The 19,095-nt window shown below is 33.6% G+C and overlaps 1 protein-coding gene and 1 pseudogene across 1 annotated transcript; both read left to right on the top strand.

The window, feature by feature from the left end:
- The first annotated feature begins 7,582 nt into the window (after window positions 1-7,582).
- On the top strand, window positions 7,583-8,515 carry LOC130849932 (olfactory receptor 4C11-like). The gene has a single exon (XM_057729192.1). It carries the CDS (start codon window positions 7,583-7,585, stop codon window positions 8,513-8,515), a length of 933 nt encoding a protein of 310 aa, XP_057585175.1.
- A 9,417-nt stretch (window positions 8,516-17,932) lies between these two features.
- On the top strand, window positions 17,933-18,870 carry LOC130849677 (olfactory receptor 4C46-like; annotated as a pseudogene).
- The last annotated feature ends 225 nt before the right edge of the window (window positions 18,871-19,095 follow it).

Raw genomic sequence — 19,095 nt, 5'->3', positions numbered from 1 at the left:
CATTGTCTTTATTTGGAAGCTAAAAGTGATTTACAGAGATGCATATTGTTGGGGTTATGTCTGTGAGATTTTCCCAGATGATATTGACATTTGAATAGGTAGACTGAGTAAAGTAGATCGTCCTCTACACTGTGAGTGGCCCTAATCCTATCAATCAGTTGAAGGTCTGAAAATGACAAAAAAGCTGACATCCTCAGAAGATGAGGGGATTTTGCTGCCTGAGAATCTGTAAAATGAAACATCAGCCCTTCCGGTCTGAAGGCCTACATGCTGGCATATGAGTTCTTCTTGATTCTACATCAGTATCCTGCCTATGGACCTGAACTGGGACATAGACTCTTACTAGCTCACTGCAGTTTCTGGCCTCTAGACTCAAAGTGGGACATTGGCTCTTTATATTTAGCACTTGCCAGCCCCCATAACCACAAGAGCCAATTCCTTATAGTAAATCTCTTTATATATGCATACACACGTACATACATATATACATACACAAACATATGCATATGTTATCAATTCTGCAAGATATCACATTTTCATGGATTGGAAAATAATATTGTTAAGATATCAATGATACATAAAACTTTACAGATTCAATACAATCCCAGTCAAACCCTCAGTAACACTTTTTTGCAGATATGGAAAAATCATTTTAAACATTTATATGCAATCTCAAGTGACCCCATAAACAAAATAAACTTGAAAAGTAGAGCAAAGTTGGGTTTCTCATACCTCCTGATTCCAAAAGGTATTGTAAAGATATAGTAATCAAAAAAAATGCGGTACTGGTATAAGGACAGGCATATAGAGCAATAAAACAAATTAGAAAGACCAGAAATAAACCATTTTATGAATAGTCAAATGACGTTGTATAAGGGTGCCAAAATGAGCCAATGTGTTAAGGACAGTTTTTTCTTCTTTTTTTTCCCAGTTATTTATTTTTTTTATTGCGATACAGTTAACATACAATATACTGCATATATTTAGAACATACAATTTGGTATCTCAATCTCCCAATTCATTCCCCCCCAACCCTCCCCACTTTCCCCACTTGGTGTCCATATGTTTGTTCTCTACATCTGTGTCTCTATTTCCACCTTGCAAACCAGTTGATTTGTACCATTTTTCTATAGTCCACACATATGTGTTAATATACAGTATTTGTTTTTCTCTTTCTGACTCACTTCACTCTGTATAACAGTCTCCAAGTCCATCCATGTCTCTAGAAATGTCCCAGTTTCCTTGCTTTTTACAGCTGAGTAATATTCCATTGTATATATGTACCACATCTTCTTTATCCATTCATCTGTTGATAGACATTTAGGTTGCTTCCGTGTCCTGGCTATTGTAAATAGTGCTGCAATGAACATTGGAGTGCATGTGTCGTTTTGAATTATGGCATTCTCTGAGTATATGCCCAGCAGTGGGATTTCTGGGTCATATGGTAACTCTATTTTTAGTTTTGCAAGGAAACTCCATACTGCTCTCCATAATGGCTCTATCAATTTACATTCCCACCAACAGTGCAGGAGCATTCCCTTTTCTCCACACCCTCTCCAGCATTTATTGTTTGTAGATTTTCTGATGATGCCCATTCTGACTGGTGTGAGGTGATACCTCATTGTCATTTTGATTTGCATTTCTCTAACAATTAGTGATGTTGAGCAGCTTTTCATGTGCCTCTTGGCTATCTGTATGTCTTCTTTGGAGAAATGCCTATTTAGGTCTTCTGCCCATTTTTTGATTGGGTTGTTTGTTTTTTTGATATTGGGCTGCATGAACTGTTTATATATTTTGGAGCTTAGTCCTTTGTCTGTTGATTCGTTAGCAAATATTTTCTCCCATTCTGAGGGTTGTCTTTTTGTCTTGCTTATACTTTCCTTTTCTGTGCAGAAGTTTGAAGTTTCATTAGGTCCCACTTATTTATTTTTGTTTTTATTTCCATAATTCTAGGGGGTGGGTCAAAAAGGATCTTGCTTTGATGTATGTCATAGAGTGTTCTGCTTATGTTTTCCTCTAGCAGTTTTACAGTGTCTGGCCTTACATTTAGGTCTTTAATCCATTTGGAGTTTATTTTTTTCAACAAATGTTGGTGGACCCTTAACTTAAACCATATATACAATAAATTCAAAATGTTTCAAAGACCTTAAAATAAGAGCTAAAACTATAGTTTCTTAGAAAGATAATTTGAAAAAGATCAAGAACATTAGATTAGGCAATGGTTTCTTTGAACATGACACCAAAAACAAAAGCAACAGAAGAAAAAGTAGGTCAATTGTACTATGTCAAAATTTTAAACTTCTATGCATCAAAAGACATAACAGCAGATAGATATAGCAACACACAGAATTGGAGAAAACAAATAAATATCTATGAGGAGTTAATATCCAGAATATAGAAGAAATTTATACAACTCAACAGAGCATAATAATCTGATTAATAAATGAGCAAAGGACTTGATAGGATATATTCCTGAAGGAGATATACAAGTGGCCAATAAGCAAATGGAAAGATTTTCAACATCATTAATCACACTTGTGCACTCTTTATAGAAATGTAAAATAGTGGAGCCACTATGAAAGACAGTTTGAGATTCCTCAAAAAGTTCAAAAGAGAATTACCAATTGACGCAGCTTTTCCACTCCTGAGTACATATCCAAAACAATTGAAATCAGGTACTCAGGTATTCATAGAACCATATTCATAGCATCATTATTCAGAGCAGCCAAAATGGTTCAGGGACCTAAGTATGCATCAACACATGATAGATAAACAAAATGCGGTGTACAGTCAATGGAATATTATTCAACATTTAAAAATATTGGATTTTTTAAATATGCTACAACAGATAATGTGTGAGGATGTGTTAAATAAAATATGCCATTCATTTTTCATAAACTTTATATTTTAAAACAGGTTTATTTTACAGGTAGATTATAAAAATAACAGAAGGTTTCCATATACCCCATATTAAGTTTCACCTATATTCATCTTATATTAGTATGGTATACATTTGTCACAAGTAGTTAACCACTATTATTATATTATTTTTAATTAAAATCCATTAGTCTACTCAGATTCATTAGTCTTTACTGACACCATGTTTCGGCTCCTGAATGTGATCCAGGAGACCACATCAGCTCAGTTGAAAATTTTTCTCCAGCTCTTGCAAGCAGTGACAGTTTCTCTAATTTGTGTTGTTTTGGATGACCTTGACCTTGATAGTTTCTTAGGAGAACTAGTCAGACATTTTGTATAAAAGCTCCCCCCACATTGGGATTTGCCTGATATTTTATTTGCCATTAGAGTAGGGTTATGGATTATTGGGAGAAAGACCACAGTAATAAAGTGCCATTTTCATCATATCATATCAGTGAGTACATACTCTCCATATGACATCACTGTTGATGTTAATCTTGATTACCTGACTGAGGTACTATTTGTTACAATTCTCCTCTGTAAATTTACTCTCTTCCCTCATTCCAATGTGTTGCCTTTGGAATGAAGTCACTTAAGTGTGTGCACAGCTCACACTTAGTAATTGGAGTGATTTAGGACAGAGTATCTATGTAAATAGTTTGGAATTCTATATAGTCTCCCTTATTTATCTAGTAATTGATTCAATTATTTATATCACTGTAACTCATAAATATTTATTTTGTACTTTGAGTTATATTTTAATTCTATGTTATTTATACTGTTGCCGATGTTTTTTGAGTTTTGGGTATTGGGGGCTCTTTCATTTGGCTCCTGTATTCCTTTGGCATATTGTCATCGCTGTGTGAATGTGTGTGTTTTAGCACTTCTTTACTTTCTAGCACTGCAAGATGCTCCAGTTCACCTTTACTGTCCCTGCCCCAGACCTAGCATCAGCCATTTATTTTTAGGAAGCCCTGATTCATTACTTGAAGAATGTTAGTAACCAAGACCTAGGTACAAAGAAAACCATCTTTGTTTTTATTCTGGTCCAAAGATTTCATTTAGGGCCCATGTAAACAATTTTAATTGCAAGTATAAGCCACATTTTTTCCATATGCAATAAGACAAATTGAAAATTAAGTTATCACATATGCTCATTTCTCTTAATTGGAAAGGAAGGGGCACTTTAGGGAATCACCTTCTATATTTTGCATCATTCATGTTTAAATACTCCTCAAGGGAAGGCAAAAGAGATTTGCTTTCCCAGTCAAAATCTTGTGTGAGAGTGGATTTCAGAAAGTGTGGGATGAAACTGGAATCAACTTAGTCTGTCTTCTGGCATGCAGGTGAGAACCTAAGCCTCATTGTGAGATCAAATAGTTCCTGATCCCAGATAAACAGGTTTTTACATCATTTATTTTTTTTGTTTTCATTTGAGTAAAAGGTGTCTAAAGTGCCCTGGGATGAAAAGAACTTCCTAATTTCTGCATAAATTCCTACAACGCTGGTAAGATTTGTAATGGTGATTAACTTTGTTTTATATAATATTGGAGAAAGTGAGTCTGATCAATTTTCCTATGAATGTCTAACACACATCACATTTGTGGAAGAATAGAAAGTTCAAGACATTTCTAGATGTCTTCTACATTCCGAAGTTAGATAATGGAAATAAAAAAAAAAAAAACTTTCACTGCAACTTCTGATGGAAATGAGCACTGCTAGGTAATAGGTATTAGAATTGAGGATGTGAGAGAGAAGCAAATAGAAATAATATCTGCTTGAGAGTTTTAGGGCATGCTCTATAGATATGATCATTTGGTGGTGGATATAGTAGAATCCAGGCTTCCTTTTTCCTCAGTGACATCTAAGTAGATCATAGTGGGAAACACAATTAGATTTTATGCATAGGATATTTTCTTTTTTTTTTAAGCTCTTTATTGGAGTATAATTGCTTTACACTGTTGTACCAGTTTCTGCTGTACAACAAAGTGAATCAGCTGTGTTTATACATATATATATTTTGTTAATTTTTTCACTCATTCAATAATATTTGTTAAGCACCTACTTTTTTCTAGATGTTCAAATTCAGTAGTTTATGGACAAAAATCCTTATGATTATTCATTCTAATGTGTGTCATTTTCATACATGTAATTCTCATAAAGGTATATCTATATATCCACATAGGTATATAAGTTATGTGAATTGTTCATATGCATCTATGTATCTACCTATGTATCTATCTGTATAAATACCCATATATGGATCAGGAGAGATAATTATATAATATTGTTAATAGATATAAACTGCAAAAAAATTTCCAATTGTTTTCCTTTTGACCAGAGTATATTTGGAGAAAATCCAAGAAAACCACTGCACATTTTGCTAAACATAGTGTGCTGGTGTATGATGTGATTTAAAAGCACTGAGTTCCATAACTAACTCTATAGTTGCCTCAGAATGTTACTCATGCTCTTAGGTCCTGCTGGTCCCACCAAAATATCACTGTCCTTCCTGCTTACATCAGAAGACAGTTGTTATTGCTCAGAGATAGGCCAATGTAAATAGCAGACCATCTACTAATAGAGTTTCAAAAGCTTTATCATTTTTCTACAACATATGATAGTGATGTATTTCAAATTTTACCAAAGAACACATTTTAAAAATTAGGAACAGCTCATATCTCTGATACCAAGAATGTGGTTTTTTCACATGGAGAGTCCAGTACATGTTTTTGTTGGCATTCTTCTAAACACAATTTATTTACACATGATTGTGTGTGTGTGTAATATATATTATCCTGCTTTTGCTTAACACTTACCCTCCTCACATGCAATGCTGTCCTCTTAATTTTCACTTTAAAATATTCTTTAGAGACCATTGCATATGTATCTGCTTTGTTTTTAATAATGGCTTAACCAATGTGTGGTATCAATAAAAGTACCATCCCTTATTTATTCAGCTCCCTTCACATGTATTTTAAGCCCTTTCTCATCTTCTGCTACCGTAGAAAAGAATACAATGATTGTTGTCCTTGTGAGTGAGAGTACCTGCAGGAAATTAAATCACTAGACCCATTTCTATGTGCAGTTGTAATATTACAGATGTTGAAAATTACCCCTTAAGTGATTGTGCCCACTTAACCTCCTACCAAAACTCTGTGGGATTGACTATTACCCACAACATGTTAGCACTATATGTCCACAAATTTGCAGCACAAAGATTACCTTTTTAAAAATAGGTGAAAATGTTACCTACCTTGATATTTAATTTGACGGTATTTAACTGTGAATGAAATTAAGCATCTTTACCTATGCTTAATTGTATTTAATAATCTCTTTTTAAATTGATAATTTTGCCCATTATTTATTTTACCATATTTTTCTAAGATTAACAAGTGAAATCCATTTATACTTGAAAAGTTTGCTATTGTCTAGCATGTGAGTTGTAAACATACAAATCAGTTTGGAACTTATAATTTGTTACTGACCATGCTACTTTGGAGTATATAAGGGCACATGAAACGATTTGTCCAGTGTTTGACATATAGCTTAACATGAACAAATACTGTCTTGTTATTTTTATCTTCTCTTACTTGAAATGAGAGTTCAGGCCATTAAAGATATATTTTGCAAGAAACCTACTGAAAAGTTTCAGGAATGACTTGGAGCTTCCTGAGTTCATAATTCCTGGTGCTTATCCATAAACCTTAAATATGAAAGAATGTTCTGAATATGGAAAATATTCTCCTTTTTTTTTCCTACATTTTAGACTCAGTGAGTCCCTGTGTCTTAAGAAAACATGTTGAAAGACTTAGAAAAATAATGACTAAGGGGACAAATTTAACTTTGGACAACATAGTATAATTTGAAGGCTATGAATTTTAATAATAGAAGCTGAATTTAAAATTATAAACTACTAGACTGGTTTAAGAAGTAAAGTAAAAATTAAACTTAGTCCAGGCAACAGATTAAAGTAAATCTCAAGAGGGACTAGTCTGACTGGCTGTGTATTCGTTTTTAAAATTTTATGTTTATTGTTTCTTTCTCTTCACTCAACCTTCTCTCCTATGTGTATGGGTGTGTGTGTCTGTATGTATGTAGCGTGTATTTGTTTGTATGCTTTTAGTATGTGCTGATGTTTCATCATCAAAGACACTCTGAAATGTTTAGACAATCATTGCTTGATGCCATAATTACTAGAAAAGTATTTTATCATTGAACTCTGTTGAAGATGAGAAAGCAGTTTGAGTAAATCATGTAAAATTTTTCTCTACTTCTGAAACAAGCAACCCAATATCAAAATGTCCTTAATAAAAACTGAAGAAAATATTTAGTTGAAAAAGTTATTCACTCTTGCCAAATAACTCAAATTAATATTTATTGTGTCTTAAGAATTATTTACTTTTTTGTTATTTTCCTATTTCTTATATCATTATTTTCATAGGGAATCAGGGAAATGGGTTGAATGAATATTAAAAATTCCATTTTATTCAGATAAAAGCATTACACAGCAGGGAAATGATTACATATTGGAAAGTGGCAATTCCATGATCAAGTATACATATTTGTCCTCTAAACTGTAGTATTCATGTCACAGTTTTTTTTTCTTTTCTCCCTTGCAGATTTTTTTCTTACCAATGCTTTCCCTTCACCAAATAAAACAATGCAGCAAAACAGCAGTGTCACTGAGTTCATGCTATTAGGATTGACACAGGATCCTCAGAGGCAGAAAATGGTGTTTGCAATCTTCTTCATTTTCTATGTGGGAACACTAATGGGTAATTTGCTTATTATTGTGACCATCAAGTTCAGCCGGACACTTGGGAGTCCCATGTACTTCTTCCTATTTTATTTGTCTTTGGTTGATACCTGCTTTTCAACTTCCATAGCCCCAAGACTAATTGTGGATGCTCTGTCTGCAGAGAAAACCATATCTTACAATGAGTGTCTGACTCAGGTCTTTGCACTGCATTTATTTGGATGCATGGAGATCTTTGTCCTTGTCCTCATGGCCATGGATCGGTATGCGGCCATCTGTAAGCCCTTGAATTACCCAACCATCATGAGCCGGCAAGTCTGCATCATCCTGATTGTTCTTGCGTGGATAGGGTCTTTCATACATTCTATGGCTCAGATTATCCTGGCCTTGAGATTGTCCTTCTGTGGGTCAAATCTGATTGATCACTACTGCTGTGATATGCAGCCCTTATTGAAACTTGCCTGTATGGATATTCATGTGATGAACCTACTGGTGGCAATTAATAGTGGGGCCCTTTGTGCTAGCAGTTTTGTAATTCTGATGATCTCATACATTGTTATCCTGCATTCACTGCGGAACCACAGTGCAGAAGGGAGGAAAAAAGCTCTCTCCACTTGCACTTCCCACGTCACTGTGGTTGTCTTATCTTTTGGTCCATGTATATTTATATATACGCGCCCACCAACCACTTTCCCCGTGGACAAGATGGTGGAAGTGTTTTATACTATTGGAACACCCTTCCTCAATCCACTCATCTACACACTGAGGAATGAAGAAGTGAAAATTGCCATGAGACAGTTATGGCATGTCAGAATTACCTCAAAGAGCAAAAGATGACTTCTGGTCCTGGCCTGATTATCTATTGATCATGGCTTTATTGAATCTGTACAGGTATGATACATGACAATGCCTGACTATTGTGGGAATAACATAAATCAAATGTAAGATTGTAAGTTATTATTTTTTTTATTTCACAGGTAAAATGAATGCCAAGGCTTTTCATTCCTACATGGACCAAACTTACCAATTCTCATCGTGTTCTCCTGTCAAGGTTTATTTTGAAATAAATTTACTAAAAGAGCGTGATTTTTTTTTTTTTTTGGTTCTCACTCATTTTTACTTTTTGGCACATTACAAATTTCAGTGCATACACTGGTGTCTCAAAATTTTCATGTCATGCATGAGAATAGCCATATGTAACAAAAAGAATAGAAATGTTATGATTCCATTTTAAACTGAGCTAATCTAACCCTCCCTTATACCAGCACACACATAGGCACAGACATACACAGACACACACACACACTATACAGGGGTTCATAGTTATTTGTATTTCAGTTGATTGAGTGAATAGATGAACTGAATAAACCTAAGAGATACAGAAGAGAATAAAATAAGCTGACTCAGTTGAAAAAATAAAGTTAATAGAATAAGAAGAAATATTGGGAAAGAAAACAGAAATATTTATGTGGTTCATGTGTTTGTGGTCAAATGAAACTGGGAAATGGCATAATTTTAAAATAGTTTTTGGAACATGATATACACACAATGTATAATTTTGAATATTCACCTGCCCTCAGAAGTGATTCACCATCAATTCTAAGTATTCTTTCATTTCTCTCAGGAAGAAGTAGAATGGCTTTTCTATTTTCATGGCTATGTCTCAAGAAATTGTACAAAGTTAACTATGTCTTTGGGAAAATATACATACAGAAAGTCTAAAGTTCAGAGAAGTAAACAAATCCTTGAGATTGTTCTGCTGACAAATATCAGAATCAAGATTTTAAAACAGTTCCATATGTCTCCCATGTCAGTAATAAATGTCTCTAATCCACTTTATTCCTTAATTCAAACAACTGCAATGTGGACTAAAACACAGGAAACTTTAGGAATTGATGAAGCAATCATGAGCTGTTTATTCAAGCTTCAGGATGGGTAGTAGAACATAATGATTAAAAGCATGAGCACTGGACTCAGACTCGATGAATCCAAATCCTGACTCTACCACCTTATATCCCTGTAACTCCAGGAAAGATAGATGAAATCCCAAGCATCAATGTTTGTCTGTAAAATGTAAATGAAAATAATCCCTATGTTATTGGCTTGTCATGAGGGTTAAACAAGATGGTGTACATAACAAATTTGAATAAACAAGAAAATCTGCCATGCACTGTTTTCATTATAAAATGCATTTTAAAATATTTATGTAAATTTCTGTTTTTTAATTAATGGTCACCATATATGTTTGCCAAACAATTTTATTTAATTCATAGAATGCAATTTATAATTACAGCAGAAGGTAAAATTTAACTGAAGATATCAGTCAAGTATTGTTTTAATAGGCTTAAATAGAAACTTAAGAGAAAGTGAAATATATTGGTATCGCTTCAATAAGAAAGAAAGGAGACTTTAGGGAACAGGCTCCAGGCTGTTTACGTTTAGCAACATCAGCTTTAAATATGAGATAATGTGGAATGTGAATAAAAAAATCCCCAATGTAAAAGTCAAAGTCTTAGAAAAGTGATTGCCAGGGGCTGGGGGTTGGAGAAATAAGAAGAAGTTGGTAAAACACTACAAACTTTCAGTTAAAAGAAGGATAAGTTGTGAGGGTCTAATGTAAAATATGCTGAGTATAGTTTTAAACATGGTAACTGTATTGCATAACTGAAATTTGGTAAGAGAGTAGATCTTATATATTCTCAGGAAAGGAAGAAAGCAAGAAAGCAAGAAAGCAAGGAAGGAAGGAAGGAAGGAAGGAAGGAAGGAAGGATGGAAGGAAGGAAGGATGGAAGAAAAGAAGGAAAATGTGAGATGATGGATATGTTTATTAACCAGATGAGAGAAACTGTTTCATGATTTACACAATATATTAAATATAAAATCACCATGATGTACTCCTTAAATATTTTTATAATTTTGTATGTTAATTATGCCTCACTAAATCTGAAAAAAAAACATATGCATATGTCAAACATAAAGCAAAGAGAACATTTATCTGTTGTGAGTATGTTAACAGCTATTCAGAGTCAGAAATCCAAAACTTTAAGGCATTATAGAAATTGTAAACTGTCAGAATCCTATCTGCAATTGGTGTTTATTTTGGGGGAAAGCAAATTATGCTCAGAGAGTGAGATTTGCTCTGTTAATATTTTATTTAACAGAGGTATACTGTGGGAATTATAATAATTTCATGAGCCATTAGCATGCTGATAATGTCTTACTGCTAAACATCTTGTGGCTGTTGGTCATATATGTAACTGTTCCTAGAATAGTTTAAATAGTGAAAATCTAGATATGGGAAGAACCAAGAAGGGAAAATTTTCCTAGATCATAATAGACAAGTAAAAAAAAAAAATCCAGAGAATTTTAGATTATCAACAAAGCCTAATCAAAAATTAGCATATTGAGTGGCTTATCAACAGAATCCTCTCCTGATCTAGGGAAGAGGCATCCTTGCAAGGAGAAAATTGGTCGTGAAATACCTCCCAAGTTTATTGATTTATGACCAAGAGGAGGCACTGTGAACAATATGTTACCTGCCACTTTGATAGACAAAGGATATTGCAGCAAGCCATCAGCCTCTGCAGTCATCCCCTGGATGATGGTGGACCATAAGGGGAACTCAGGGTGGAGAGCAACAGGATACCCTCCCTAGATTCTTAAGAGGCATGTATTATCTGAGATGTGTGTGTGCATGTATATGTGTGTGCATATATATATGTGTATCAGATATCATGTATTATTATCATATATATTTAATACATATGCATGTTAGAAAAAATAATGTCTAATATAATTGTTAAAGGTTTTTAGTTATTGAAATAGAAAAATGAGAAAATTAGGGAAAATTAAGCAGAAAATAAGGACAAAACAGGAAATACTAAGAATAAGAAAAAAATCAGTGAAATAGAACATGAAAAAAATACAAAAATCAATAAAAGAAAAAAATTGATTCTTTGAATACTTTGATAAAATTGATAAATACTTAGATTAATCAGTAGAATGGGGAGTAGAAAGGAGAAAAGGAGTGAGAGAACAAGAGAGAAAAAAGAGACACATGACATATCAAGAATGAAAGCACATGCAGCATTACAGATTCAGATTCTACAGACACTAACAGGATGGTAAGAAATATCATGAACAAATTTGAGCCAGAAAATTTGACAACTTAAAAACCAACTTGTTATAAAGATATTATGAAATCTGACTGAAGAACTAAAAACAAAAAACAAACAAAAAACAAAAAACAAAAAACACCTTGAATAGTCCTATACCATTTGAAAACATTGAATTTGAACCTAAAATGATTCTCAAAAATAACTCCAGGCCCAATAAATTTAAAGTCTAAATTTCACAAAATGTTTTAAAAATAAATACTGCAATTGCTATACTAATTCTTTCAGAAAATAGCACTGAATACATCATTTTATGAAGCCAGCATTGCCTTAATCACAAGTTTAATTATAAGAAGTAAAATGACAGGCAACATCTCCTCTGAACATATGCAAAAATATATTAAGCAACATACCTATATATTAAATGTCAATTTATTTTTATAATAATTGAGCATTAGCTTGTGTAGTTTGTACCAAAAATAAAATATAGTTTAACATTCAAAAATAATCAGTGAGACACAGACACAGAAAACAAATGTATGAATACCAAGGGGGAAAGTTGGGGGGTGAAAGGAATAAGGAGACTGGGATCAACACATATACATTATTGGTACTATGTATAAAATAGACAACTGATGGGAAGGTACTGTATAGCACAGGGAACTCTACATAATGCACCCTGATAACAGAAATGGGAGAGAAGTCCAAAAGAGAGGGGCACTGTATGTGTGTGGCTGATTCATTTTATCGTGCAGGGGAGGCTAACACAACATTGTAAAGCAACCATACTCCAATGAAAATTAATAAAAATGTCTATCTATGATATTCACTATTTTAAAAGAAGAAGAATCACAGGGCCATTTAAATAGATGCATATGAATTAATAAATCTCTATTTATATTTATGAATAAAATATTTTAGAAAGTTAAGAATAGAAGGAAATTTGTTCAATTTGATATCATCTGTACAAATCCTACAGCTTCCATCATGTTTAATGGTGAGTTGTCTCCAATATTAGAAACAAGACAAATTTTTCCACTCCCAATTTCTGTTCTCCTAGATTCTAGCTATTGCAACAAGGTAAGAAAGTGAAATTAAAAAAAAAAAAAGGTTAGAAAAGAAGAGGAAAATTTTAAAAAATATATTCATGGGCAGATGGCATCATTATATAGGTAAATAATGTTCAAGTCTCTACAAAAAAAACTGAACAGACCTGGTCAGTTACTTTAACAAGGTCACACCATACGTCAACACAAATATCAAATTTATTTGTATAAAAACAACAATTAGAAATTGAAATTAAAAACAAAATGCTATGTAAAATACTGTTAAAATGAAATTTGAGAGATAAATTTTTAAAATATATTCAATACTTGTGTATGAAAACCAGAAACATTGCTTAGAAAGTAAATATTTGCAGCAACATAGATGGACTTACAGATTAGCAGATCAAGTGAGCTAAGTCAGACAGAGAGAGACAAATATATGATTTCACTTATATGTGGAATTTAATAAATAATACAGATGAACTTATTTACAAAACAGAAATAGGGACTTCCCTGGTGATGTGGTGGTTAAGAATCCACCTGCCAATATACAGGGGACATGTGTTTGAGCCCTGGCCCAGGAAGAACTCACATACTGTGGAAAATTTAAGCCCGTGTGCCACAACTACTGAACCTGTGCTCTAGAGTCCATGAGCCACAACTACTGAGGCTGAGTGCCACAACTACTGAAGCCCATGCACCTAGAGCCAGTGCTCTGCACCTAGAACCATTGCTCCACAACAAGAGAAGCTACCACAGTGAGAATCTGCCCCCTTCAGTGAAGAGTAGCCCCTGCTCGCTGCAACTAGAGAAAGCCTGCACACAGCAATGAAGACCCAACATGGCCAATAAAAAATAATAATGATAATAATAATAATAATTAAAAAAAGATCATTATAAAAAAAAAAGAAATAGTCTCACAGACATAGATGACAGATTTATGGTTACCAAAGGGGAAAGAGAGGAGCTATACGTTAGGAATTTAAGATTAACACATACATACTATATAAAATAGGTAAACAGGGACCTACTGTAAAGCACAGAGAACTATAGTCAATATCTTGTAATGACCTATTAAGAAAAAAGAAAGAATTGAAAAAAATATGTATAGAACTATATCACTTTTCTGTATACTTGAAACTAACACAAAATTATAAGTCAAATACACTTCAGTTAAAAAAAATAATGGAAGAGATATGTCCACAGAATATTTGAAGAAACTGACAATCCTATTTTGAAATTTATATAAAAACATACAATTTTAATGAAACCTGGAATAGAAAATCATTCTCAAAATAAGAACGCAATTGGAGAACTTATTCTACCTAAATTCAAGACTTAAAGCTCCTGTAAACCAAGTTGTGTGCTATTGAAACATAATAGGATGTTCATAAATAGATCTAAATGTATGATTTTTTAAGCAAAGATATCAAGGTAATTCAATGCATAAAAATAAGTTTTTCAACAAATATTGGATCAATTGGATAAACACATTGGGAAAAAAACTGAACCTCAATCACTATCTCACACTATACACAAAATTAACTCAAAATAAGTCAGAGACCTAAGGGTTAAATCTAAACTTATAAAAATTCTAGAAGAAATATTTTTGATCTTGAGGTAGATCAACATTTATTAGACATGGCACAAGAAGCTTAAACCATAAGAAAAATAAAAATATTGAAAACTCTCAAGCTCTCCTGGTCATGAGATATCATTGCTTTTAAAAAGGAAAAGGAAATCAACTTTTATATATTTTAGGAGAGAAAAAAGAAATATATATATAATCACATTACATACTTTTACGCATAATATTTTGTATATAAATATGTTATATTTATATATAAAACATATATATGACAAAATACTTATAGCTAGAATATATAAAAAGCACTTACAACTTAGTAATCATAGACCCCAAACTCTTATCAATAAATTGTGCAAAGAACTTGAAAAGAAAATTCCCCCCAAAAAGATATAACTATAACAATATTTTAAAAAGTATTCAACATCATTACCCATTAGGGAATGCAAACTAAAACCTCACAAATTTATCACTGCATACCTCCTAGAATAACTAAAAGAAAAATAATACAAAATGACAAGAATGTGGAACTATAGTTGTGTTTGATTTATGACTTCCTTCTTGTGCTTTAGATCTCTCCACATGTTTAATGTTGCCTGCTGTTCCATGCTGACCATCACATGGGTCCCAGAGATAAATTACCTGGATCTTATTAGAGTTTCTGTTCACTTCCATAGCCCTCTGATGAATGTGAAATACAGGTTTTGGATTCAAGTACTTTGAAATGTCTTCCATTAGTTGTATGCCCTCGCTGTTCTAACTCTCAAGCAATCAACACTAGGTTTCCAGAAAAGATTTAATAATGGTAAGAAGTTAGAAGTTTTCTTTCTGAGCTGAGTCCACAGGTTAACTATATCACAGGTTCCCATGCTGGAATTATGCCATCCTTGTTATTCACATAACATTCAGCTTTCTTAGAAAGCCAGCTTCAGATAGAGAAAGGGGACTCATAAGTTTTAGCTGCAAGTGCAGGGAATACAATTCCCCACTCCAAAAATGCATGTTTCTCAAGTATGTCTCTCCAGAATACCTGCTTCGAAGACAAAGCCTTTCCATCAAAATAGATAATTAATTCCTGGGAGAGAAAATAGCAGCTACAAGATAAGTTCCTTCAATGTTTGTGGTAAAACCTTTTTAAATAGCCATGCATGACAGGTGAAAATATCTTTTTTGTTATTCATATGCACAAAGCAAGATTCATCAAGGGTGGAATGACCCATTTGAATATGTTTCCACCACACACTCTGCCTCCTGCCTATGGGACCAGAGCCATCTACAGAAGATCCTTTCTCCATAGGGTTCCAAATGAATCCATTCTACTAAATTCAACTCCCAGGTTTTCTTTGAAAACTTGTTGAGTCTTTAGGCTAGAAGGAAACATTTAGAATTATAAGAAGAATTACTTATCTACTATTGATGTGATATTGAAATATCTAAATAGTCTCTTCTTGAGTGTGTCATAACTTTTACGCTGAAAGTTACTTATCCCAATAGGAGGTCGATTTGAAAATGGGATTAGTTCTGAACAACCTCAAATATCACTAATATCATCTAAGAACGGAAGGTAAGTTTTTCAATAGTGCTGATGCTTATTAAAGATTGTTACTTTCCATACATAGTTATTATAATATTTCAATACTTTTCAAATATAGTAATAGAGCATTTCCTCTTTCCCCATTCTTCAAAGGATAGTTGGTAAGTATCCTTAAGCTAATATGACAGGTGAAAAATTTGAGGGTCATAGAGATGAAATTTGTAGGATGCAGTTAACACCAGACACCTTTTTTTTTGCCACGAGACACTTCTTTTAATAATTAAGACTAATCATGAGAATGAAAACAAAATTTAAATATATTTCACACACAAAACTACATAAGTGTATTAAAAGCTATAAATCACCTGTTTATTCCAAATAGGAACATGGAGAACTCTTCCTGGGATCAACTGCTATGACAATAAGAATCTCTGTGGCTTCTTTAAAGTAAAATTGGAAGTGATTCTCCCCCAGTTTATTACATGATTAAATGTTCCTCTGTATTCTTACTCAAAATGTCAATTCTTCCTGTCTCCTAGGTGCATAGAGAGTCATACAAGTAAGTGAAGAACCTTTGTGTGTCCACAGCAGTGTGGTGGGTATGTTCACAAATGTTTCCTCAATCAATTCTCATAAGACCCTTTGAGGTGGATATTATTGTTCTCACTTGATATTGGAGGAAACAAGGGTGTACGTTGCCAAGAAATGTATCCCAGATCAAGAAGATGTGCTTGGGGAAAGACAAGATTCTAATCTGATTTTTCTGATTCTCAGACCAATATACTTAATCACAACATTTTGTAGAAGTGTTTCATAATTCATGCTTCATAGGGAAACTGAGGAAGAAAGAAATGGGGTGAGGGAGACACAACATTAAAACAGAATTTCAATGAAAGCAGTGCCACATAGCTATTCAAAATTGAGGATTCCAATATGCTATATTGTGTATTTGTTTGAGTCTGTGTGCATGTGTATTCATATACCTGTCAATAAAATTGCTTCATATATACTTGCCTCTGATGTACTATTAAAGCAATTATAATTATCATGGTTATATCACAAGGAGTTTACTAGTTAAACACTTTATTTTAACCTAACAATATAGGACACAGTTTAAAAATTTGGAGGAAAATGATGATAAGAAGTATAACCTGAACGAATCTTAGATCTGCCCTTTACGAGCTGCTTGGTTTTGTCAGGATCCTTAACTTCTCTATGCTTCTACTCCCTAATGTATAAAACAAGTATAAAAATGAGAGTAGTAATCATCTCACAGGTTTGTAATAAGGATTAACTAACCAAAGGTCTGAAAAAAAAAACAGAGCACAGTAAGGATTCATTATATTCTTAGAAACTAATTTTATTGAAGTGTAGTTGATTTAAATTGTTTTATTTATTAATACAATTAGTATTCCTATTGACACTAGTCTCTAAGGTTCCTCTTTACTGTGTGCAAAAGGGATGAAATAAGACCATGCACTGGTTACTATAATGCAATGCCCATGAAAATCAATCATTAAAAGTATATCTGTCAGCTATTATACAATTATTGTATTTAGACAACATGATTTATCAATTATAGTACAGTAGCTCTTGTGTGTTTTCACTGCTTTCCCATTACCAATGCTCTGGTACATTTAATGTCAACTAATATAAGTAGTCTGATAATGGGGTTCCATTCTCCGGCTTTCATCCCCTTATTGAATCTCAGCCCACTTCATCCAAGTCATACAAACATCTTTAATAGTTATATAAGATTCCCTCTTTCTCAAATGCTTCTTCCTTATACTCATATTCTCATATTTTCATTCAGTCATATTTGAGTAATCTTTATGAGATCATACAATATTTTCTATCTCAAAAATATCTCATAAGAATGTGTAATTCAGTAAAATCTAGGCATTTGTTATTTAATAGATGGAGAGGCTTAATAAATTCATGGTGAGCTTAAAATGTGACTTTTTTTTAGGTAATATGATTAACATGAAATACATGGAAAATACGAACAATGTGACAGAGTTTATTCTACTTGGACTCACACAGAATCCAAAGATACAGAAAATCATATTTGTTGTGTTTTTTGTCATCTACATCGTCTCTATGGTGGGAAATGTGCTCACCATGGTCACCATCACTGCCAGTCCATTACTGGAGTCCCCTATGTATTTTTTCCTGGCTAACCTCTCTTTTATTGATGCCTGCTTTTCCTGTGTCAGTATTCCTAAAATGATTGTAGATGCACTCCATGAAAAGAAGACTATCTTATTCAATGGATGCATGACCCAAATCTTTGGGGAACATTTCTTTGGACGTGTTGATGTACTGTAATGGCCTACGACTGCTACGTGGCCATCTGCAAGCCCTTGCACTATACAACCATCATGAATCGGCGGCTGTGTGCCCTGCTAGTGGGAGTGTCATGGATGGGAGGATTTCTTCATGGATTCATACAGATCCTCTTCATCTTCAGATTACCCTTCTGTGGCCCTAATGTCATAGATCACTTTATGTGTGATCTGAACCCTTTGCTCAATCTTGCCTGCACTGATACCCACACTCTAGGGCTCTTTGTTGCTGCCAACAGTGGTTTCATCTGTCTGTTGAACTTCCTCCTCTTGATTAGCTCCTATATGGTCATTCTGCACTCATTAAGGACCCAGAGCTTGGAGGCCAGATGCAAAGCCCTTTCCACCTGTGTCTCCCACATCACAGCGGTCGTCCTATTCTTTGTGCTTTGCATATTTGTATACATGAGGCCTGCAACCACTTTACCTATTGATAAAGCAGTTGCTGTTTTCTACATTATAATAACTCCCATGTTACATCCCTTAATCTACACCTTGAGGAATGCTCAGCTGAAAAATGCTATTAGGAAATTGTGTAGGAGGAAAGCTATTTCAGGTGAAATATAAAAGTGTTTAGACTCCAAATTGATTGGACAGAGACAAGTGTCAAAAGGACATTATTGTTGATAATCTCAGCAAAGAATAAGTATGAGATAAATAAAATTAACCACTACAATCATAGATTTTGCAAGAAGAGGAGTAGAAATGGGTGTAAGAAAACAGGAAAAACCTAGCCTCAGATTATTCTTTGCACATTTGGAAAATTTTACCAAATTGGAACTAAGTTTCACT

This window comes from Hippopotamus amphibius, chromosome 3 (genome assembly GCF_030028045.1).
Source record: "Hippopotamus amphibius kiboko isolate mHipAmp2 chromosome 3, mHipAmp2.hap2, whole genome shotgun sequence".
In the NCBI taxonomy this organism is placed as follows: Eukaryota; Metazoa; Chordata; class Mammalia; order Artiodactyla; family Hippopotamidae; genus Hippopotamus; species Hippopotamus amphibius.
This window is presented reverse-complemented; position numbering and strand designations above follow the sequence as displayed.